The sequence below is a fragment of the Acanthopagrus latus genome, chromosome 8 (genome assembly GCF_904848185.1).
Source record: "Acanthopagrus latus isolate v.2019 chromosome 8, fAcaLat1.1, whole genome shotgun sequence".
Lineage (NCBI taxonomy): Eukaryota > Metazoa > Chordata > Actinopteri > Spariformes > Sparidae > Acanthopagrus > Acanthopagrus latus.
The window spans coordinates 7,361,847-7,384,590 of NC_051046.1; the positions used below are offsets into that span (position 1 = coordinate 7,361,847).

General features: G+C 42.6%; 2 protein-coding genes and 1 long non-coding RNA gene across 5 annotated transcripts; 2 read left to right on the plus strand and 1 right to left on the minus strand.

Moving 5' to 3' along the window:
• Positions 1-4,910: 4,910 nt before the first annotated feature.
• LOC119024764 lies at positions 4,911-6,984 on the minus strand. The gene is made up of 3 exons (XR_005076594.1): positions 6,919-6,984; positions 6,110-6,287; positions 4,911-5,740 (listed from the first exon to the last, which is right to left on the minus strand). It is a non-coding gene; the product is annotated as an uncharacterized LOC119024764 (long non-coding RNA).
• A 630-nt stretch (positions 6,985-7,614) lies between these two features.
• On the plus strand, positions 7,615-13,222 carry LOC119024763 (receptor-interacting serine/threonine-protein kinase 3-like). Of its 2 annotated transcripts, XM_037107847.1 has the most exons (10): positions 7,615-7,664; positions 9,244-9,350; positions 9,447-9,604; positions 9,697-10,003; positions 10,081-10,226; positions 10,330-10,379; positions 11,349-11,510; positions 12,585-12,667; positions 12,799-12,868; positions 13,043-13,222. In XM_037107847.1, the coding sequence occupies exons 2-9, from the start codon at positions 9,348-9,350 to the stop codon at positions 12,823-12,825; spliced, it is 936 nt and encodes a 311-aa protein (XP_036963742.1). In that variant the 5' UTR covers positions 7,615-7,664; positions 9,244-9,347; the 3' UTR covers positions 12,826-12,868; positions 13,043-13,222. The 2 variants fall into 2 exon arrangements, with proteins under 2 accessions (XP_036963742.1, XP_036963743.1); XM_037107848.1 differs by lacking the exons at positions 11,349-11,510; positions 12,585-12,667; positions 12,799-12,868; positions 13,043-13,222 and adding an exon at positions 10,818-11,003.
• A 2,725-nt stretch (positions 13,223-15,947) lies between these two features.
• LOC119024762 (receptor-interacting serine/threonine-protein kinase 3-like) lies at positions 15,948-20,296 on the plus strand. Of its 2 annotated transcripts, none has more exons than XM_037107844.1 (12): positions 15,948-16,099; positions 16,360-16,517; positions 16,613-16,940; positions 17,022-17,170; positions 17,279-17,328; positions 17,611-17,766; positions 18,879-18,961; positions 19,090-19,192; positions 19,336-19,400; positions 19,634-19,679; positions 19,820-20,062; positions 20,151-20,296. In XM_037107844.1, the coding sequence occupies exons 1-12, from the start codon at positions 16,097-16,099 to the stop codon at positions 20,159-20,161; spliced, it is 1,395 nt and encodes a 464-aa protein (XP_036963739.1). In that variant the 5' UTR covers positions 15,948-16,096; the 3' UTR covers positions 20,162-20,296. The 2 variants fall into 2 exon arrangements, with proteins under 2 accessions (XP_036963739.1, XP_036963741.1); XM_037107846.1 differs by having other exon boundaries at positions 19,090-19,159.
• The last annotated feature ends 2,448 nt before the right edge of the window (positions 20,297-22,744 follow it).

Here is a 22,744-nt window from a genome sequence, read left to right on the forward strand (position 1 = left end):
CGCCGAGGAACAGTGGAGCTCTGAGCTGCTGTATGCAGAGCAGAACCCCTTCAGCAATATGAGGATAATCCACTTAGCTTCTGTGTGTGTCAAGATACCAACTTGCCCTGGTTTCTCTCAGCTGGATTTGCAGGGCCCCGGCGTAACAGATATCAAAATGCATATTGATCAACTGCCCCTGTCTGCATGCGCAAAGAGGCTACCACTCTGACAAGAACAAGAGATCTGCAATAAAAAGGAAACACGATGAGCCAGAGCAGAACATTGATATAAGATATGTTCCCATTTTTTTTTTTTTGACAGTCTCATCCCTCACTCTAATTATTATTCCATGTGACTCTTTATCAGAATGTGTTGAAGTTATAATAAATCCTGGATTAGCTGCATCAGAAAACTAAACCTCATGACTGGAGCCTGTGAGATGTTGTGAGATTTAGTCTTTAATCATGGCTGTTATTTACCTCGCATGCTCATCAAAAAGGCACAGATTTAAAGCGTGTTTAATTTGGCTTTTGTTTGCATTTAATTTTGTACTTCAGGTTACCCCACAGGGTACATCCATCTCAGAGATATCTAAAGGAGCCGCTCTCCTCCTCAAGGGTTCTCCAGGGCGGAGCTAATCAGCTCAGGGATGAGCGTGGTGGCGAAGACTTTAGCTGCTCCAGTTTTGATTTAAAGTACAAAAGGAACCCTGCAATCAAGAGCACGCGCATTAGTTTGAGCCCGAAAGAGATTTCGCTCTGGCGCAGTGGCCATACATTCCAGTTTGAGAAGGAGGATGAAGCTGTCAAAGCTCCCATGATAGAGATCTCCGCAGTAAAGGTATTGCATGTCCCATTGAGGTCATCTAGTTTGTGATCTGCTCCAATATCAGATGACAGCTTGTCTCTGTGTGTCTTAGCCGGAGACAGACTTGTTATTGATCCCCTTCATCCTTCGCTTAAAACAGAAAACCCATCAAACTGAGCATGGGGAGAGAGCCATACCTGCAGCGAATGCACCAAATGTGCTCGTATTTGAATTAATTAATCTCCCACAGATTTTTATAGCATTTTTATGAAAGAGAGTAATTCCCCCGGGACCCATTTATCAATTTTCTCCCCCCAGTCATAGAATGAAATTGATCTAAGCCATTCATAACAATATTAGGATACTGGTCATAATTCTCACACAATGGTCTCGCTCCCTCTTGGCCCAGTCTCTATGACAGACATGAGACCATTCGCTTTTTATTGCTGAGCCTGTGCAAGTCTGAGCCAATCACATTAGTCCCAGACCAATAAAGCCCAGAGGAGAATACAACACAATTTCCTGCATTTATTTTTGTCAGCCACATGGCAGAAAATAAGTAGATGTCATCTTATCCTGCATGAGCGATCTATCTATCTATTATCTATCTATCTATCTATCTATCTATCTATCTATCTATCTATCTATCTATCTATCTATCTATCTATCTATCTATCTATCTATCTATCTATCTATCTATCTATCTATCTATCTGATGTTTGATGTAGATCATTTGCTGTGCTGTATGAATAACGCCTGATAAAAGCAGCTATCGTAATTAGATAATCACTTATTCACCTGAAATATTAATACACACAGAGGCAGGAAGCATGATCAATATTAATCTTGGCTCACACACACACGCACACACACACACACACACACACACACACACGTGCACAGACAACACACACAGACACACACATAAACCCCCCCCATTAATAATTAAGATAGGTTCGAGCTCTGAACATGTCAGCGTGAATACAAATGCCAGACGGATTTTGTGAACAAATCACTGAGCTCTGAAATGAGTTGCCGATGTCAATCTTGTTCAGGGCGTGTATGTAAAGGGGAAAGTCAACACGGAATGGATTGAAGTGGAGTTGTTCCTCAGCCGCGGTGAGCTCGAGATCCGTAAATAAAACCTCTGCCAAAGAAAACACCAAATGAGCCCGGCAGTGCCCTCCATGTTGGAGTGCCTTGCTCATTGCCAATTGGCAAAGTGTGGCTCAGGATGGCGATGAAACTGTAGACGTGTTGGGGGCTATAATCGTAAATGAAATAGTGAGAGTTAAAGGTTGTGACAGTAAGCCAGTTTTGCTGTGGCAGAAAAAACTCTGGGGTGACACCGAGGGCTATGACAGCCATGACAGTGAGAGCACTTGTAAGAGAACGCCCACCGTGCTAATGCTATTTGCAAGGCATGTGCAGTATAAAATGGAGTCATGGGACACCAACTGTCTCCCAGCACTACAGGGGGCAATGCTCTGCAGATGAACCCGTTCTTGCTGCAAAAAAAACAACAAAAAACCTGTCAAGGACAGGTCTATTTTAGTGGAAACATATACAATATTTGTAGCTGTGTCCCACTTTCTGTGGAGATAAAAGCCCACTTTCACTTCAACCTCCTTCTCTGATTGACTCCTTCACCCTCAATTCCTGCCCTCATCACTCACACTTCCCTTTTTCACCTTCCTCCCTCTGCCCTGTCCATCATCTCACGCACTCTTCTCCCACCTTACTCCTTTAACTGCTGCCTCTCCCTCGAGTGGGGTGCATGGCCTATCGCCATAGTAACAGACAGCCGTGACAGGTGGAGATAGCAGGTAGTGCGGCGATGCATGACTCCCCCTGGGACTGCAGAATGCCAACACTATAGAATGAGAATGAGCAGAACAGGCTCTCGTATACAAAGTCACCCTGTTGTACGGTGCGCACCTTCAAATCCACTGAAGCTCATCATGAGAGGGGTCCATCCCTTATCTGTATTCTACACATGCAGCAAAGCGACACTGCCATTGTTTCGCTGTGCGGCTGGACACAGAGGAGAGGGGAGTTCAGTGGATTCAAGCGAGTTGCGTGTTTCTATGTCATTGCTCTCTATGGTCAGATCTGAGCCAGGCCAAGCCAAGCCAGGCCAATCTGGTACATGTCAGTGAGGGACTGGATTCTACACTAACAAGATCCCACAATGCACTGCCATGGGCTGCAAAAACTGTTTTCCTCTGTAATGTGTAATTGAATTGATTCAGTTTTGAAGATGGGAAATGACTGCACGCTGATCTCTCTTTCACACACACACACACACACACACACACACACACACACACACACACACACACACACACACACACACACACACACACACACACACACAGATCATATCCCTTTAGCAACTTACGCACATCAAGCGCTGCAGACACACATGTCATGTCGCTCACTCACATATAATAAGATTTCTTAATTAACATCTGTCTCCAGCATGCTCAGCCTCCATGTTCAACACTGCATCCCAGATGCCTGCAATAGCCTGAGAGGGATTTCTCCCACACTTGACCACTGCAGCAGTGGAACACGTGGACGAGTTAGACAAAAGCGGGAGTTTTCTGAGGCAGGAGCAAAAGACACCCGCTACTTTAGTTTGGAAAGCAGCTGCTGAGCCTCACTAGGAAGTAATGTCTTAGGGATTTTTAGACGTGTAGTAAAGGGGAGGAGCACACAAGCAACATCTCTTCTAATGAGATGACAGCTCACCTCCTGCTTTAGTGACAGTGGAAATGTGGAGAGAGTGATGAGGGAAGAGCCATAGCAGAGGAAAAAGAAAGAAACAAAGACAGACGACGGACAGCAGACAGCGGCGGAAATACTATACCCCTCAGAGACTCACCATGAGCAAACACACGGCTGATTCGGGCATGAGTTGGACGGCCATGACGGGATCCTCCAATAGGTTATTGTGGAGTGGTAACGTCTGCAATTTCCTGGAGGGACTCTCTTCGTTATCCTCCTGTTTGATCCTCTCTTTCTGAGTCCTCACTCGGGGAGCAAGCTCACCTCTGTCTCCGGATGAAGCCCTCTGACTGGCCCTCCCACTCTGTGTCCCTGAACCACCTCTGTTTCTCAGTCAGTGCTGCAGACAGCCTTTGGGTGTCTGATTGTAAAGCCACAGTCCCTGGAGAGAGCCTGTGACTCCCCAGTCTCTCTGCGACTCTTCAGACTGGGAGCGAATAGCAGCCCTCCGTCTCTCAGTTCTTTGATCTGCGAGCAGAGCAGACCCCCCCCCCCCGTCCCTCACTCCTCCTTTCACTTTTAAAACACTCCCCGCAGACCCCACGCCTACCTCCCCCAAACCCCTGTGACTCGGGCGCTTCTTGCTAAATGCTCCCCTCCCTCTGTTGCTGCCTTCTGCCTCCTCTTTTCCACTCTACTCTCCTCACCACACAAAGCACATCCAGTCGTGCACGTTGTTGTCTTCCTCCCGGTGCTGTCCAGTTGCTGCTCCAGAGGGCGTAACCTGCATCAGTGATGCTTCCCAGTCTCAAGCACTCCCTCCCCTGTGATGGGGAAGACAGGCGCTCACCTCACCTCTCCACTCAGAGATCCAGCGCAGAGAGATCCCCCTTAGGCTAATCCCCCTGCCTCATATATCATCAGCATGAGAAGGAAACACATAAAGGGAAGAGTAGCAGGCAGTTTCCGCAGGACAGAGGATGAGGTAGAAGGCAGCCAGGATGAGAGAGATGGAGCAGAGGGAGCAGCCACTGGTGAGAGAGGTCCACACCGTGCTGAGCGTAAATGAAGGTGGGTGGAGAAGAGGGAGGGGAGAGAGCGATGGAAATGCAGCGAGCAGAGAGCAGACCGCGCCTATCGATGCCGGCTGAAACAGCAAGGCAGCATGGGATGTGGGTAAATACAGCTCCCCTCACTGAATGTGGCACGTGTGCATGTGTGATGGTGTACATATATGATTTAGATCCATGGCAGCTGTCATGTTAGCAGACACCTGTGCTGCAGACGGTGATTTCTTTGCAGCAGTGTTTGGTATCAATAATTTAGACAGTCTTGGCAGGGCTTTTGTCGTGTCGTGTGTTTGTTGTGTGTGTGTGAGTAAGACAGAGAGATTTTGATTTTTCAACACATCTTTATTAAATCTGTGTGAGTCATATCGGTTCACATCAGAAAAATAAATTTGAATAAAATCTGAAACAAATAGATCAGACCAGCTGATCTGAGTCCATTCTCCTGCACAGAGCACAGTACACCACCATGAGTCCTTGTCATTGTGAAACGCTCCAGGTAAAAATTAAAATCAATCAAGATCCTCACTTTTATCATTCTGCTCGGCAACAGCACAATGTCAGAGTCCACACTGTCCTCCACCTTCCTCTTCCTACACACGTACATAGCCATCTTTGATTAACCCAGAATAAAGTTCATCATTTGGCATTTATCCTTTTGAGATTTTTATATCGAAAGCCAAGAATGAAGATTCTGAGAGAGAAAACCTCTCCTGCCTCCCTGAACAAATAGTCCAACATGGAGAAGAGAGGTATGAGACGAGGACACTCTGCAAAACAGTGAAATACAGTTTCTACTGCCGCGCAAAAAGGACAGGTGTTTGGGACAGCAGAGATCAGGGCAGATATAAAAGCATTTACAGCTAAAATCCCATGCAGGAGTCTCCACTGGAGGTCCGCCACCCTCTTGGAGAGTGGAGGTTTGTAGAAACTCCTCCATTCAGGCTGGACCTCCTCGCCCAAGGCCAGTTGAGCTCACCATGGTAGCTGGGACCAATGCTGCAGCCTCTGTCTGTTCAGACACTTCACCATCAGAGCAGACAGTGCCTTGCTCTTGGCCTCCTTCAGGCTCACCTCACACTGTTGGTCTGAACTGGGGCAAATGGTGAGGGTGGGGAACGGGTCATCAGAACAGGGGGCTCACAACCGCCAGCCTGTGTCATAAAGAGTAGGACACTAGGTTATTAATAACAAGGGTCCTACCTCTAAAAGACATACAGGGCAACAGCCACCTCCACCTATTCAGTCTGCCCTCAATGGACTCCAAAGCTCCCTCCCAGTTTTTTTTTTTTTTAGCCACAGTTCATCACCTAAAAACACCCCAAGGCATTTCAATTTTGTAATATAAAATTGTAATTTAAAACCAACATGACATCAACAGCATAGGCCAAAAGTTTTACAGCTGCAGGACACCCAGGAAAACACACACCTGACAGGTCCTTTCTTAGCTTATGCAATAGGGGCTCAATGGCTAGAGAGTACAGCATGCCTGACAGTGACAAGCAACACACTGCCGCCCTTACCTTGGAGCAAATGTGCCGCCTTTTCTATCTAAAAAAGGCTACTGTGAGTCTCTTGGACAAACACCACATCCAGGTTCTTCAGTTCACACAGTTTGAACAGGGAGGCTCTCTTTGCATCAGTGCATGCACCATTAATATTAATGGTCCCAATATTAATGTTCACCACAATGCAGACACACTGCAAAAACAGTGAAAAGCCAGGTGGGAAAAAAGTAAGTGATTCAAATGCATTTTTTCTCTTTATCTGAATCATTATGGCACTGCCATTTCATATAATGCCTTGTCTCTCTTCACTGAAATACCCTTGTTGCATTTAATCAAATAAAATTGCCATTACACCTTCAACAATTTGTCATTCTTCTTCTTCAAAACAACAACATAATCTCTATGGTCATTCTACACAATACATTGTATAGGCTTAGCTTTAGCTAATTTTAGCCTGTGTCACAGCAGGTTTAAATAAATAAAAAAATAAAAAAATAAAAAAAATAAATAAAATGAATGAATGAATAAAAGGGGGGAAACTAAAAGGTGGAGCCAAATGCAGATTTAAACAGGAGACAGGATCAGGGAGAACAGAAGGCGAGCTTTTATTAAAAAAAAAAACTGACTGCAAAACAAAAACCAAAGACCACAAAAGAAAATGAGTTTGAGGACCAAAAACCAAAGTAGCAACAAAACAGCAAGACAAAGTCAAAACTAAAGCTAAAACAAAGCACAACCAAAAGCAAAGTTCAAATCAAAAATGCATCAAAGAAATCAAAATCCAAAACATGCCAGGAGACACGAGAGGAGGCGAGGCAGGAAACCTCGACGAGGGGCATCACAGAGACAGAACCAGGAACAGAAGCAATGAACAGACAAAGACAAGAGGGAAAGCAGAAACTTAAAACACAGCCACTAACGATGAGACGAGGAACAGGTGAGGAGAGAGGGGAGGGAGGAGGCCAGGTGCGGTAATGAAGGGGGGAGCACAGAGGAGAAAACACTGACAGACAGAGGGAGACAAACTGCAACAAGGGGAATACACAGGAGAACATTAAGGATGCAAGCGGGCATGGAAAATCAAATACAAGAAACCACAAGACACCGAATCATGAACCATGACAGCCTGAAATAGCAAGAGGCACCTCCAATCCCAGTCCAGGCCACGGGACATGCTAACACCAACTTACTCAAGGATTAGTTATCTATAAACGCACTCTGTGGCATCGCAATTGGGCACTAGGGAGTTAAGCTGCTAATCGATGTTACTGCTGAAGCTAACAATGCTAACGTGATTAATGCGAATGGTGCTAATGTAGCTAGTGATAGTCACGGCGTTAACGCTAATGTTTCTAAGTTAGCGGGAGAGCCACGGCGCTAATTTATGTATTTTTTCTTCACGCTAGCATCTCAGTCAACTCACCAAGAATTTTCCTTTGGCTGATAGCAGCAGAATTGTAACCACCACAGGTCTTTTGGATCAAAGCAATGGATCGGTTATCTGGCTTTTACTAGTACGAAGCCGACGCCTTCACTCTCCAGACACACGTCCGTCTCTTTAGCTTCCCAGGTAGGAAAAAAGGATGTGACAACAGAATGACGATTTCTCGTCATACATTGGGCAAGCTCAAGTGTTTGATAGATGTGGGTAAAGAAATAATAAAGTCAAATCTCAAACTATATAATCACATTCCCAAAGTTTCAAACATATATATTGTTGTATAATTTCTGTTCATAGTGTCATCATTAACCACAGGTTTTTATCCAAACCCTATACTCTCAAATTAATCACCTGTTTGCCTCTAATGGGGTTTTAGTAACAGGAGGTTACACTAAGATCTAGTTGACACTTGTTTGTGTACATGTACTCTCAAGATTCAAGGTTTGAGGCTCAAGGCTAACTTATTTATCATTTTACAACAGCAGAGTTTCCAAAATGAAACTAAGTGTTAGTCCCTGCTACATTGCATGGAAGCAACTCAAACTATTTCATGCAGCGTGGTGTGGAGGAGGAATTGAAGAGTCGTGCAGTCAGTGTAGTCTGACAGTATGGCAGCAGACACTCCTGCATCTTTTGCCAGATGGCAGCAGGCTGAACAAACAGTGTACTGGTCGGGGGCTGTCTTCTACCACCGGGCTCTATGTAGATACTGTGTAGGTACCATTGTTCTGGGCCATTTTAATCACACACTACAGAGTCTTCCTGCACCTGTGTTTCAGTTGTTCATCATTCTGGTGTATTATAGCCTGTGTTTCACCCTCAGTCTCCTCCACCTCTTGCGTTCCTGTACCTGTTCCCCACACCTCGTGTATCCTCTTTGTTCCAGTTTTGCTCGCTGTGGCTTGTAGTCTGTCTTCAGTCTGTCTGTCTTAGTTTTTTCCTTGGACATTCCTTTGCTTTCCTTCTGTTTTTCGCTTCTTTTGGATTTTGACATTTGGACTTTGGATAGTCTGCTTTAAGTTCTCTCTTTCTGACTGCCTCTGTGTCTGCATTTGGGTCCTCACTATTTTGCAAATCGTAACAATTATAATCTTATAATTAAAGGTTTGTTTGCTTCACTCCAAATTCAAAAATTTTTTTCATTAAATTGACACAACTCAAAATCATTTTGTATCATAAATAGGTGCCTGATCTCTTATTCATCAACCAAATGTTTTTTTTGTTTTTTTTTTTTACATTCAGAGCAATTGTTCATCCCTGTCACCTATAGACAGGGAGGTGTAGCTTCCCTGGTAAGGCTGAGCTCTCAAAATACATCTCTAAAAACTCACCAGTCAAGTAAAGTCAGTCAAACCTGTTTTTCTACAGACCTCACCCAGACATAAACTCAAATCTTGACAGAGTCTGACTGACGTTTTTTATTCTCCCACCACTGCTAACCTTTCTTTTTTTACCTCTTGTAACTTCCTCTCACAGTGATTGCAAAAGCAGTTGGCAGTGGAATAAAAATTGTAGTATACTTTGTAGGTAAAAGCATTTTAATTTTAATTCAGCTTTACCTTACTTACATTTACCTCATCCATTAATTTTCTGCTGCACTAACATAACATAAAATACAGACTGTCAATCTACAATGCCTGCAGTTGATACAATCTGTTCAGATGTTGCCTCACCCCGTGTGCCCCTGTGTTTGAACTCCTCCCCTCAGTTTATAACAGAGATGCGGCAGGAAACTGCAACTTTCACAGTCTTGTCACAGCTTCAGTATCAACTAACTCCTGAACCTCTGTGCAAGGGAAAACGCAAGGATATATGGTGAGTGGAAGCCTGCTTTTTCAGGGAAACTATTTGTGCTGTGTAGTTTTTCTCTCCGTGATTGAGACGGCAGTTTCCTTTTTCTCTTTTCAACAGGAGATGTCACTGCCGAGCCACAAGTCTAAGCCTGTTGTTGATGAAAGCTTGGAAAACTGGAGGTCTGTTGGCTCTGGTGGATTTGGTCGTGTCTACCAGGTCAGGCACAAAGGCTGGGGACAGGATGTGGCCATAAAGATACCTCAGAATGGTGTTTGGTAAATATATCACGCTCACTCATACACGCTTAAATATTAGTTCTCATCTGCTTCCTCTGCACTCTTTCTAACACTCCGCTCCCTCTTTCTAGCATCAAAGAGGCCGTTCTCATGGAAACGGTGTCCTTTGAGTTTGTGCTGAGGGTTTATAGAATTTATCAGGGATGTCCGCCAGGCAGCAGACCAGGTGAAAACCAATGTGGAATAGTGATGGAGTACATGAGATGGGGGTCTGTTGAGTCCCTGCAGGAGGTCCTGTCGGGCCCTCCACCATGGCCCCTGGCCTTCCGCCTGGCCCATCAAGTGGCTCTAGGCATGAACTTCCTCCATGCAGAGAAGCTTGTGCACCAAGACCTGAAGCCAAGCAACGTACTGCTGAGTGAATCTCTCGACGCCAGGGTAACCGTAACTCTTTTTCATTTATACAGCTGATCTCATTGTTTGCTTAATGTGATGTTTTCCCTCTTACACTGTAGCTAGCAGACTTTGGTCTGTGCAAGCCTTCCACCTGTGCTGGGACCAGCGGCAGTGAGACAGGAGAGGCCGGAGGCACATACAAGTACATGCCTCCTGAGGCTTTTGATGCTTCATATCAACCTGTCTGTGCTTTTGACATATACAGGTATACAGGTTAACGGTATAAAAAGAATAATTATCGATATAAATACTATGATAAATCCTTAACATTTTTATTTAAATCGTATCCATTTCTTTATCTTTATCAGCTACGGTATCCTGCTCTGGTCTATTGTAACTGGTAAAGATCCCTATCCAGGTATGTATAGGGGATTTTATTATCCCACCATCCTTCAGCTTATGGACATTTTTGTTACTCCAATTTATTATTCACAAATATCACATCCTACCATCTATGTTTTTTGATTTTTTTTAATGCTGTAGAATGCCCCATTCACTTGAATGGGCCTTCCCAACATTCGGCAGTCAATTATTTTCGTATAATTGACTGCTACTAAGCAAATTTGACAGTCATCGAGGAAAGTGGCCTTATTGCCTCTGATTCACATATTTCGTAACACTCCGTGCTCTTGTATCTTTGCGCCGCAAGTAGTTCGGTCACTTTTCACCCCAGGGTATTGGGTCAGGAAGTGACGTCAGCTGATCTGTAGCCTACTTCATATAGGAAAAAGATTTACTCCTAGGCCGATAGTATAGATGAGTTTCACATTAACTTTAACATTTTTGGAAAATACAGTGATTTTGAGTCTTGGCAAAAGGCTGAGTTGTCGTCACCGGTCAAGAAAAGCAAAGGAGAGGAAAGCAGCGAAGAGGCAGAGGCGAAACAGCACAAAGTTTTGGATGACAGAGACGTGGATAAAATAGAGGATCGACACAAACTGAACACAAAAAGAGCACGGTATGGGCCAAGTCAGTTTAAAAGACTCGTTAGAGGACTTGAATTTCAGTGGACGATTCTAAAGAATGTTCTTTTCAACACACTATATTTCTCTGCTGAAAAACACTATGAATGGTAACAAATAAATTGTAAAAAGACAGACTGTGTGAAGTTATTTTTCGTGTTTGCAAGTAGCCGTGTGATAAGCGGGATAATAGAACGGGTCCCTTCAACGAGAACGAGTCCCTTCAGGACGAATCAGTCCGGTTCGTCCTGTCGGGACTTGTGTTCCTGATAATGACCGCCGATCTATACATTATCCCTCACATGTACACACCGGCAGCTGAGTATGTTTTGATTCTTGTCATCATTGTATCACTGTATGTACAGGAGTGAATGATCCCAGTTTTGTGAAGATGATGGTCACCGTCAAAGGACAAAGACCTTCCTGTGATGACCTTGAAAAGATGGAGGTGGAGGGGTTGAAAGAGCTGGTTGACCTCATGAAGAGATGCTGGGATGCGGATCCTGACAAGAGGCCTCCATTCAACAGTAGGTATTTGTTATAGTAATTTACAGTAAATGTACAGTGCTGCCATATAGGAATATTTTGTAGTCGGAGGTGTACGGTACCATTCAAAACTTTGCAATCATTTTTCTTCTTTCCTACAATAATTGATATTTTTACTGATGAAATGTAAAATAAATCACACCAAATTAACTATTTAAATTTTAACAAAAGTTTTGAGTCCAAAAGTAGAATAATTCATGATGATTAAATGATTAAAACTTCAGTTTAGCTGATTCCCCCAATTTTTTCTAGTCAAGAAAAAACCCAAACTTACAATTGATCATAATTTAACCACAACTGGCCAGCTGAGCTTTAAATAATTTGGAAGACAGTTTTGTTTTGGCTCGTCGCACTCTGTGCTGTGATTTGTCAGACCGTGGCATCTCCAGCTGATATTTTAATGGCAGCTCAACAGAACTTCTGTTTCTATTTTGAAGTGTAAAGAGTTTTGGCTGTTATCACACGCCTGTTATAGTTATTATTATCCACACTTAAATCTGTTCCTATTTAAATCTGCACAGATTTTGATGCTAAGCTTCACCATTGACTGGGGATTATGTATATTTTCCCCTTTCTCTGGTGTAACATCAAGCGACTCAAACAAAAAAAGCTAAATAAATTAACTTTGTATCTTACACCTTTTTCCCTTCAAGTGGTCATCTTGGTTAAACCACTGCAGAGTGTTTATTCTCCATGTATAAAACTATATGGAAACTATGAAAAATATTATTTTCCACCAAACCCCACAGACTAAATAACATCCATTTGTAAAGAGGGCTTTCTACAACCTAAAAGAATGAAAGAACATTCACATGTATACAGCAGTCCTCTCAGCCATCTGGCTGTACTGAATGAAGCTGTTATGGCAGATGATTTCAAACCTTTAAATGGTTGTGTGTGCTTAAATTAAATGACTATAGTAGCCTTTTGTGTAGGAGCATGGCACTTATGATACCTGCATTCTTTGTGAAGCCTCTATTCATTCATGTTTATTGTAATATGCACAACCCACATTTACACAATGTATTTAAAAAAATACTTGGCTTCTGTTTCAGAGCTCTTTAATGAAACTGAGGAAGTGTTCTCAAAGCACGAGAAGGACGTCACAGATGCGGTCTTTAAAGTCTTGAAAAGACTGGTACAACTCACACATTTCATTTCAGAAAATCAAATATAATGCTCACTAATTATTATGCATTTTTAAAATTCTTCTTGATTTCTCTTTTTTTTTCTCTGATGTATTCACATTTTCCGCCTGTGTTACCGTAGGAGTCATCAACCGGTAATCAACACTGAGAGACAAGCGTTTCAAATCATCGTCGTCCTCCTCAGTAACCAGGTAGATCCTTCAGTCCTCCTGGTGGTGGGTCAGGTGACTTTAAATCAATATAATGCATAACATTTGGATTTTTTGTAGAGGACCTCGGTAAGATCTAAGATAAACTTGTTTGATTACTCTACAAGTTGTTTAAGTTATCAAGTTTTAAATTTGACTTCCTTTCTTTTCCCTCAGGTGGCAAATTCTAAAGCAACAGTTGCCTCCATGGATGTTATCACACGACCTCCCCCTGCCACTCCTACTACACTTTTATCTCATCTGAAGAAATGACTATATTTTATTCATTTGTATACACATTTATCAATTGGTGTTTCTAATATATTTTTAATGAACTTATTTTTCTGCTGCCTCCTCCTAACCGTGTGTTCTTTTTAGAGTTTGTGCAATGTAACATGGTGTGTAATCTTAATTATCAGCACCAGGCATTTTAACCATTGTTGATATTATGAGGGAGGGCGGGAGGGGTCCCAGCCCTCCTTCTTCCAGTTCTCTGATCTGAGAGCAGAGCAGATTAGGATCTAGTTGAAACTTGTTTTTGTACATGTACTCTTAAGGTTCAAGGTTCTGGGTTAACCTATTTATCATTTTACAACACCGGAGTTTCAAAATGAAACTGAGGGTTAGTCCCTTTATGCTACATTGCAGGGAAGCAACTCAAACTATTTCATATAGCGTGGTGTGGAGGAGGAACTGAAGAGTCGTGCAGTCAGTGTAGTCTGACGGTATGGCAGCAGACACTCCTGCTGTCAGACTTGGACAGGAAAGAGGACTCAGATGCAGTGTAAGCAGAAGTAAAGTCAAGTTTTATTGATCTGTTTTTGCAGCTCTCCAGAATAAGTGAAAACCAAAAGGCTATGAAAATCTGAGGGACAAACAAGACAAACAACATGGAACATAGAATAACAGAAAACGCTCCCGCAGGAGGAAACCCTACACTATTCCGTGAATCAATCTTCAGTATAAAAAATTACAAAATAAATCTCTCCGTAGAGGAAGCGCAAAGGCTATGAAAAAACTGCTCTATCTTATAAAGAATTACAAACACAAAATCGCTCACAAGGAGGAGAAACAAAAGGCTATGAAATCTCAAACTTTAAACCCAAAATCTAACCAGAAAAATACCTCATAAATTCACTCTTCTCGAGAGGACAAAAAGGCAGATAAATAAAACAAGAAATATACTTCAAATCGAGGATCAGAACTGTGGTAAATGGCTTGGGTACACGACATGGAAGACAAAATACTTTGGCGACGAAGACAGGGGAAGACAAAGACTTTATACACGTGGGGGAGGGGAGCACAGGTGGAAACAATCAGGAATTAGGGATGACGTCAGACCAGGGACACAAGAGGAAGGGCAAGTGACCTGAAACGAGAGGAGAGTTACTTTCAAAATAAAACATGAAATTCACGAGACAGATCCCAAGACAAGACAACCTCACCGCGGTGTGACACCTGCATCTTTTGCCAGATGGCAGCAGGCTGAACAAACGGTGGCCGGGTCGGGGGCTGTCTTCTACCACCGGGCTCTATGTAGATACCACACCTCACCTCACGCCTGTGTGTCACCGTCAGTTTTGTAACTCCTCCACCTCTTGTGTACCTGTTCCCCGCTCACTGTGTTTCCTCTTTGTTCCCGTTTTGCTCGCCGTGGCTATTTTTAGCTTCTTTTGGATTTTGACATTTGGACTGGATATGTGCTTCATTAAAGTCTGCTTTAAGTTCCCCCCTCCTGCCTGCCTCTGTGTCTGCATTTGGATCCTCACCATTTTGCAAATCGCAACAATTATAATCTTATAAGTAGAGGATTGTTGGTCTCACTCCAAATTCAAAATGCATTTTAATTAAACTGACATAGATAAAAATCATTTTGTCTCATAAATAGGTGCCTAATCTCTTATTCATCAACCAAGTTTATTTTTTTTTGTACATTCAGAGCAATTGTTCATCCCTGTCACCTATAGACAGGGAAGTCTTGACAGGGTCTGACTGAAAGAGAAGGGGGTTGCCATTTTCTCCCCACACTGCCAACCTTTGTTTTTACCTCTTGGAACTCCCTCTCATGGTGATGGCAAAAAACAGTTGGCAGTGGCATAAAATTGTAGTGTACTGTAACAAACCTGTAACAATCGAAAATTGACCTTCGAACTTAACAGGTTAGTAAGAGGGGCCACTACTGTAGAAAAATTCTGGCAACAGTGCCCAACTATACCTAGAAAGCGCATCAGTTCTTTCTTAGTGGTTGGCTGTGGAAACTGATCAATAGCCAGGACTTTCGTTCTGACTGGGCGTACCTGCCCCTGGCCAACAATCTTCCCCAAATATGTGACTGTCCCTTGGGCAAACTCGCATTTAGATTCTTCCTGCTCCTGTGTTTCAGTTGTTCATCATTCCGGTGTATTAAAGCCTGTGTTTCACCCTCAGTTGCGTGTCTCCTCCACCTCTTGTGTTCCTGTACCTGTTCCCCGCTCCTCGTGTATCCTCTTTGCTCGCTGTAGCTTGTAGCTTGTCCTCAGTATGTATTTCTCTTTCAATTAAATTAACACAGCTAAAAATCGCTCTGTCTCATATATAGGTGCCTGATCTCTTATTCATGAGCCAAGTTTTTTGTTTGTTTGTTTGTTTGTTTTTTTACATTCAGAGCAATTGTTCATCCCTGTCACCTATAGACAGGGAGGTGTAGCTTTAAGGCTGAGCTCTCAAGATACATTTCTAAAAACACACAAGTCAAGTAAAGTCAGCCAAACCTGTTTTTCTACAGACCTCACTCGGACATAAACACAAGTCTTGACAGGGTCTGACTGATAGAGTAGGGGGTTTCCATAGAACATTACCACATCACTGCCAACCTCTCTTTTTTACCTCTTGTAACTTCCTCTCACGGTTTCTGCAAAAAACAGTTGGCAGTGGCATAAAAAGTGTAGTATACTTTGTGGGTAAAAGCAATTTAATTTTAATTCAGCTTTACCTCACTTACATTTACCTCATCCCTTAATTTTCTGCTGCACTAACATAACATGAGATCCAGACTGTCAATGTACTACGCCTGCAGTTGATACAATCTGTTGAGCTGTTGCCCCACCCCGTGTTCCCCTGTGTTTGAACTCCTCCCCTCAGTTCATGTCAGAAGGCTGGAGCAGGAAACTGCAACTTTCAACATCTTGTTTTGACACAGCTTCAGTATGAACTAACTCCTGAACCTCTGTGCGAGGGACAACACGAGGATATATGGTGAGTGGAATCTTGCTTTTTCAGGGAAATGTTGTGGGAAATGTTTGTCAGTGTTTTTAATAACCCAGGGATTGCTCTTTGTGAGTATTAACTCAATCTTTTAATGATGGTGTACAAACAAAACCACAGCTTACACAGTAACCACAATGTGGTGTACAAGAAGTGCTAGCTCAGCAGTTACTAACACACTTCTACTATTTATGTTCTGTAGTTTTTCTCTCTGTGATTGAGACGGCAGTTTCTCTTTCTCTTTTCAACAGGAGATGGCACTGCCGAGCCGCAAGACTAGGCTTGTTAGTGATGAAAGCTTGGAGGACTGGGAGCACGTCGGCTCTGGTGGATTTGGTGATGTCTACAGGGTCAGGCATAAAGACTGGGGAGAGGATGTGGCCATTAAGATACCTCGCACTGGTGTTTGGTAAATATATAAATGTCCGCTCAAATGATTGATTGACGCTCACCAATACACACTTTAATATTAGTTCTCATCTGCTTTCCCTGCACTCTTTCCAGCACTCCCCTCCCTCTTTCTAGTTACAAAGAGGCCATGCTCATGGACACGGTGTCCTTTAAATTTGTGCTGAGGGTTTATGGAATTTATCAGGGATGTCCGCCAGGCAGCAGACCAGGTGAAAACCAATGTGGAATAGTGATGGAGTACATGAGATGGGGGTCTGTTGAGTCCCTGCAGGAGGTCCTGTCGGGCCCTCCACCATGGCCCCTGGCCTTCCGCCTGGCTCATCAAGTGGCTGCAGGCATGAACTTCCTCCATGCAGAGAAGCTTGTGCACCAAGACCTGAAGCCAAGCAACGTACTGCTGAGTGAATCTCTCGACGCCAGGGTAACCGTAACTCTTACGTTTTCATTTATACAGCTGAACTTGTTGTTTGCTAAATGTGATGTTTTCCCGCTTACACTGTAGCTAGCAGACTTTGGTCTGTCCAGGGTTTCCACCAGTGCTGTGGCCAGCAGCAGAGAGAAGACAGGAGAGGCCGGAGGCACATACAAGTACATGCCTCCTGAGGCTTTTAATGCTTCATATCAGCCTGTCCGTGCTTTTGACATATACAGGTATACAGGTTACCGGTATAAGAAGAATAATTATCGATATAAATACTACTGTATGATAAATCCTTAACATTTTAATTTAAATTGTATCTCTTTCTCTATCTTAATCAGCTACGGTATCCTGCTCTGGTCTATTGTAACTGGTAAAGAGCCCTATCCAGGTATGTATAGGGGATTTCATTATCCCACCATCCTTCAGCATGGATGTTTTTGTTACTCCAATTTATCATTCACAGATATCACATCCCACCATCTATGTTTCTGTTTTGTTTGTTTGATCTCCTATTTATTATTTTCCTCATAATAGATCATTTTTCAACTAAGCTAAGAATGTTACCTGGTGAATTGGATACTGTATATACATTATACACATATGTACACACAGGCAGTTGTGTTTGTATATTTTGATGCATGTCAGCATTGTATCACTGTATGTACCGTAGCGGCTACTAACTGTCTTGTGGAGTTGAAGATCCCTTTGGGAGACAGACCTCCCAGTGAAGACCTTGAAAAGATGGAGGTGGAGGGGTTGAAAGAGCTGGTTGACCTCATGAAGAGATGCTGGGATGCGAATCCTGACAAGAGGCCTCCATTCAACAGTATGTATTTGTTATAGTAATTTACAGTAAATGTACAGTGCTGCCATATAGGAATATTTTCTAGTCGGAGGTGTACGGTACCATTCAAAAGTTTGCAATCTTTTTTCTTCTTTCATACAATAATTGATATTTTTACTCATGAAATGTAAAATAAATCACACCAAATTAACCATTTAAAATTTAACGAAAGTTTTGAGACCAAAAGCAAAACTTCCAAAACTTTTTCAAACTTCCATTTAGCTGATTCCCCCACTTTTTTAAATGACAATGGAAAATAGTGTTTTACATCCATTTTACGTTTTGTTATTGTTTTCCAGTTGAGAAAAAACCCAAACTCACAACTGATCATAACTGAACCACAACTGGGCAGCTGAGCTTTAAATAATTTGGAAGACAGTTTTGTTTTGGCTCGTCGCACTCTGTGCTGTGATTTGTCAGACTGTGGCATCTCCAGCTGATATTTTAATGGCACCTCAACAGAACTTCTGTTTATGTTTTGAAGTAAGAAGAGTTTTGCTAAGGCAACACGCCTGTTACAGTTATTATTATCCACACTTAAATCTGTTCCCATTTAAATCTGCACAGATTTTGATGCTAAGCTTCACCATTGACTGGTGATTATGTATATTTTTTTATTTTTATGAATATTTTTCCCTTTCTGTGACATCAAGCAACTCAAACAAAAAAGCTAAATAAATTAACTTTGTATTTTACACCTTCTTCCCTTCAAGTGGTCGTCCTGGATAAACCACTGCAGAGTGTTTATTCTCCGTGTATAAAACATTATTTTCCACCAAACCCCACAGACTAAATAACATCCATTTGTAAAGAGGGCTTTGTACAACCTAAAAGAATGAAAGAACATTCACATGTATACAGCAGTCCTCTCAGCCATCTGGCTGTACTGAATGAAGCTGTTATGGCAGATGATTTCAAACCTTTAAATGGTTGTGTGTGCTTAAATTAAATGACTATAGTAGCCTTTTGTGTAGGAGCATGGCACTTATGATACCTGCATTCTTTGTGAAGCCTCTATTCATTCATGTTCATTGTAATATGCACAAACCACATTTACACAATGTGTTTTAAAAAATACATGGCTTCTATTTCAGAGTGCCTTAAAGAAACTGAGCAAGTGTTCTCAAAGCACAAGAGGGCAATTCATGTTGCGGTCGATCAAGTCTTGGAAAGACTGGTACAACTCACACACCTCATTTCAGAAAATCAAATATAATGCTCAATAATTATTGTTCATGATTTCATTCTTCTTGATTTCTCTTATTTTCTCTGATGTGTTCAAATTGTCTTCCTGTGTTACCGTAGGACTCACCAAACGGTAATCATCATTCAGAGACAAGCATTTCAAACCCTCGTCCTCCTCCTCAGGCACCAGGTAGATCCTTCAGTCCTGCTGTTAGTGGGTCAGGTGACTTTAAAGCAATACAATGCATAATGTGGATTTTTGTAGTTTGGTGCTGCCACAGTAGACTATTTTCACATGTTCATTTTTGTATTAAATTATTCCTTACTCTCCACAGCAAAACGTGACGCTTCTTTCTCCTCTTTCAGAACGGTCAATGCCAATCGATGAGGTGGACATGCCAAGTCCAGTAACTCGCCATCCTCCAACACAGGTATGCCAAGTACATGTTTGCCTCACAGGAAGCTGGCAACAACTTAACTAGTTTTCTTTAATCTGCTAGTTTTATTGATATGATACGATAAGGTCTAAAAAGTAATAAAGCATATGGTCAGACTTGAGATGCAACCACAGAAATAAAAAAACAGCAAGCAAAGCGAGACCTCAGGGACATATTGTTTCATTCTAATTATTTTGTATGACTCTTTGTATCCCTTCTTCCATCAGGATGTATTCCGTTCTTCTGCTAAACACATGACTGATGAAGAGAAAGGTGAGTATTTTTTCGTCACTGTACTGATTCTACCTGTAATGTTATCAAAAGGCACTCAAATGAGCATGATATGGAATTTTCTGAAGAGTCACTTTATTAATTGCATTATGCTTTCTCTACATTTTTTTTTTTTCAAACAGAAAAGTTTGTCGATGACAATATGGCAACCTTAATTCAAAAAATTAAACTTGTCATGAAGATAGCAGAGGAGCTTGGCAACATGGTCAACCCTGAAACCTACGATAATATTGCAACCAAAGAGACAAAGCAGGACCAAATGAGACTGCTTTACAGGAGCGTATTACATTCAGGGGGGAAGAAGGTTAAGGCAGCCTTCTATGACGCCCTCAAAAGAAATTATCAGCCACTAGTGGAGGACCTCGGTAAGATCTAAGATTAACATGTTCAATTAATCTACGAGTCCTTTAAATTTTCAAGTTTTAAATTTGAATTTCTTTCTTTCCCCCCCAGGTGGATTCTGAAGCAACAGTAGCCTCCCTGGATGTTATCACACTCATCTCATCTGAAGAAATGACTATATTTTAGTCATTTGTATATATGCATATTTGTCAATGAACATTTCTGATGTATTTTTAATAAACATTTTTTTTCCTGTCTCCTCTTAACCTTGTCTTCTTTTTAGAGTCAGTACAAAGTAACATGGTGTGTAATCTTAATTATCAGCACCCGGCATGTGTACCATTGTTGATATTGTGAAAGGGGGGAGGAGGGGGGAGGGGTCGCTGCTGATTTCCTCCAGTGACTGAGAGAGAGAGAGAGAGAGAGAGAGAGAGAGAGAGAGAGAGAGAGCGGGTAAGAGGCTTTTCTGGTTCAATTCCTCAGTAACTGTCACAAGCAGTCAGTCAGTCACCTGCAGATGATGGTGTCGAGGGCATCCCAGGCAACAAATTACTCTTCTGTCTGAGTTTAATGTACAGATTTGCCGTTTGTTACTGTCACACCGAAGCCATGTTCCAAACAGTGATCTGATTATGAAAAACAAAACAGAATACATTTGTAAAAAGACTTGTGTGAAGACCCAACAAACTGAAAAAAAAAAAAAAAGATCACATTAAAGGCCCGTAATCATAATTAAGACCGAATGTAACAAAATAAAATAGAGCCATGTAATTCAATGCACTATAAGACATTGTGGTAAAAATAATGAAACGTTTCCCACGAGTTTGTGAATGTTTATATATTTCACTTAAGAATGGCAGGAAATCAGTTTTCAAAATTTTTTTCCCCCCCATAGCGACTCCATGGTTACAGCCTCGCCTTTACTAACAGTATTCTCCAAATGTGAGTCTTGAGAAGCCTGTTTTATTACAATACTATGACAAAAGATAACATGCACAGGTGTCTTTGGCTAAAAAAACATTCCTAGCTTTTATTACGAACAATCAGTTACAACATGTTGCCCTTCAATGTTCTTCCTCCACACACATGGACACACGTCTCCCTCTCGTCTCTCTGGAGCCAAGCTTGCAGCCTAACAGTATTCTGGGATTTGACCTGTGTGTCTCATTCACAGCTCCGTCTCCTTGAGCTCTGCGAAAAACACACACACACACGCACCTCTACACCATGGTAATCCTCCGAGGGGGGAAAGTGTGTTCGAGTGTCATCTTGACCCAGCCTTCCCTTCCTCAGTCCTACTGCCTCACTCCACCCTACACACACCCATCTCACCCCACCCCATCCTGCATTAATGCTTCCAATCCTCTTTGTGGGAGAGTGACGTCTGCTACTGTCAGAAACAGAGTTAAGCTCAGCAGGCATCGGGAGAACGGAAGGGAGAGAGAAGCTCCACAGCTAACTAGGCAGCGCTCTGCTCTGGGCCTCCAGGGGTGACGAATCTCTGCCACCTAAGCAAGACCTGGCTCTCCATCGCCCCAGCGACGGCTCGTGCCTCCAGCAAGGGAACTTACAGGTGTAATCAACTTCATCAACAGGTTAGCTGGAAACTCTGTGCCACCTGTCTGAGGGCCTTAATGGCCTCGAACTCCAAGGATGAGAGCTGATAACGTGGAATACAAACTTTTTTCCTGGCAAACAACATTGTTTTGAAGGACTTTTGTTGCCGCTGCTGCTTCTGATTCTTTTGAAACGTGAATATATGTATTTCCGGCCATTTTGGTTCTCACTGCTGCGCCGGCCACAAAACAGATGGCAAGACAGCTTCCTCCCATGTCAGGTGTGTCTGAGAGGTGTTTGTGTGAGCATGCACTCAAAGCATTGTGGGTGTTTATGAATGCTTATAATTGAACAGCGTGTCTGCCGGAAGCTGCTGCTGTGACTTTTGTATGTGTGTATGAAACAAGTCAGAAGTGCTTGAAGAGTGTGTGTGAGTGGTGGTGGGGCCCTGTGGACATCGTCGCCCTGGATTTCCTAGAGATGGAAGGTCATGCTTATGACCGGTTTGGAGAAGGAGAGAGGGACACTTATCAAATCGACTACCGCAGGATTGTAGGGGACATGGAACCAGCGCGTCCACGCATCTCAAACAGGGATGGGGATCAACCTCACCCCTACGGGGCCTATGTCCACCCGATGCCACATGGACATGGACACGAGACTGCAGCCCAGCGGTACAGCGCAACACGTATCCAAGCTGGATATGAACCAGAGAGGTCAGTCTCAGTCTGAAACTGCATACACTGCGAGGTCACGTAGAAGTGACTGCGTGAGACCTGATTAACATGTAAACATCTCCAGCAGCCACTGAGATGTTTTCACTTTCTAGTAGCAGTGGCTGTGCACTTTTACAAGCCCATTTATCAGTTAACCGGGCAGCCAACCAAATCCTCTTACCTACTGTGCCGTCAGTCTCCATAGACAAGGACGGGCTCCTTTTCTTTGCATTTCCTGTCTCGATCCAACATTTGTAATAGGATCTTAGAGTGTTAGAAACAGAGGTCAGAAGAGAGAGGAGCAAAAGTCCATGCATGTTTTGCACAAGAGATAAATACCTCCAGAAATAAATGGCTGACTCATTTAGTAATTTTAGTGACGACAAATTTATACACCCTGGGGATTTTTGTTAAGATAGTCAATCTAAAGAG

Coding starts and splice junctions, on each gene's coding strand:
- LOC119024763 (XM_037107847.1), top strand. Junction 9,605..9,696: donor ATACCTCAGAATGGTGTTTG/GTAAATATATCA, acceptor CCCTCTTTCTAG/CATCAAAGAGGCCGTTCTCA. Junction 12,668..12,798: donor TTAAAGTCTTGAAAAGACTG/GTACAACTCACA, acceptor GTGTTACCGTAG/GAGTCATCAACCGGTAATCA.
- LOC119024762 (XM_037107844.1), top strand. Junction 17,767..18,878: donor CAAGAGGCCTCCATTCAACA/GTATGTATTTGT, acceptor CTTCTATTTCAG/AGTGCCTTAAAGAAACTGAG. Junction 19,680..19,819: donor CATGACTGATGAAGAGAAAG/GTGAGTATTTTT, acceptor TTTTTCAAACAG/AAAAGTTTGTCGATGACAAT.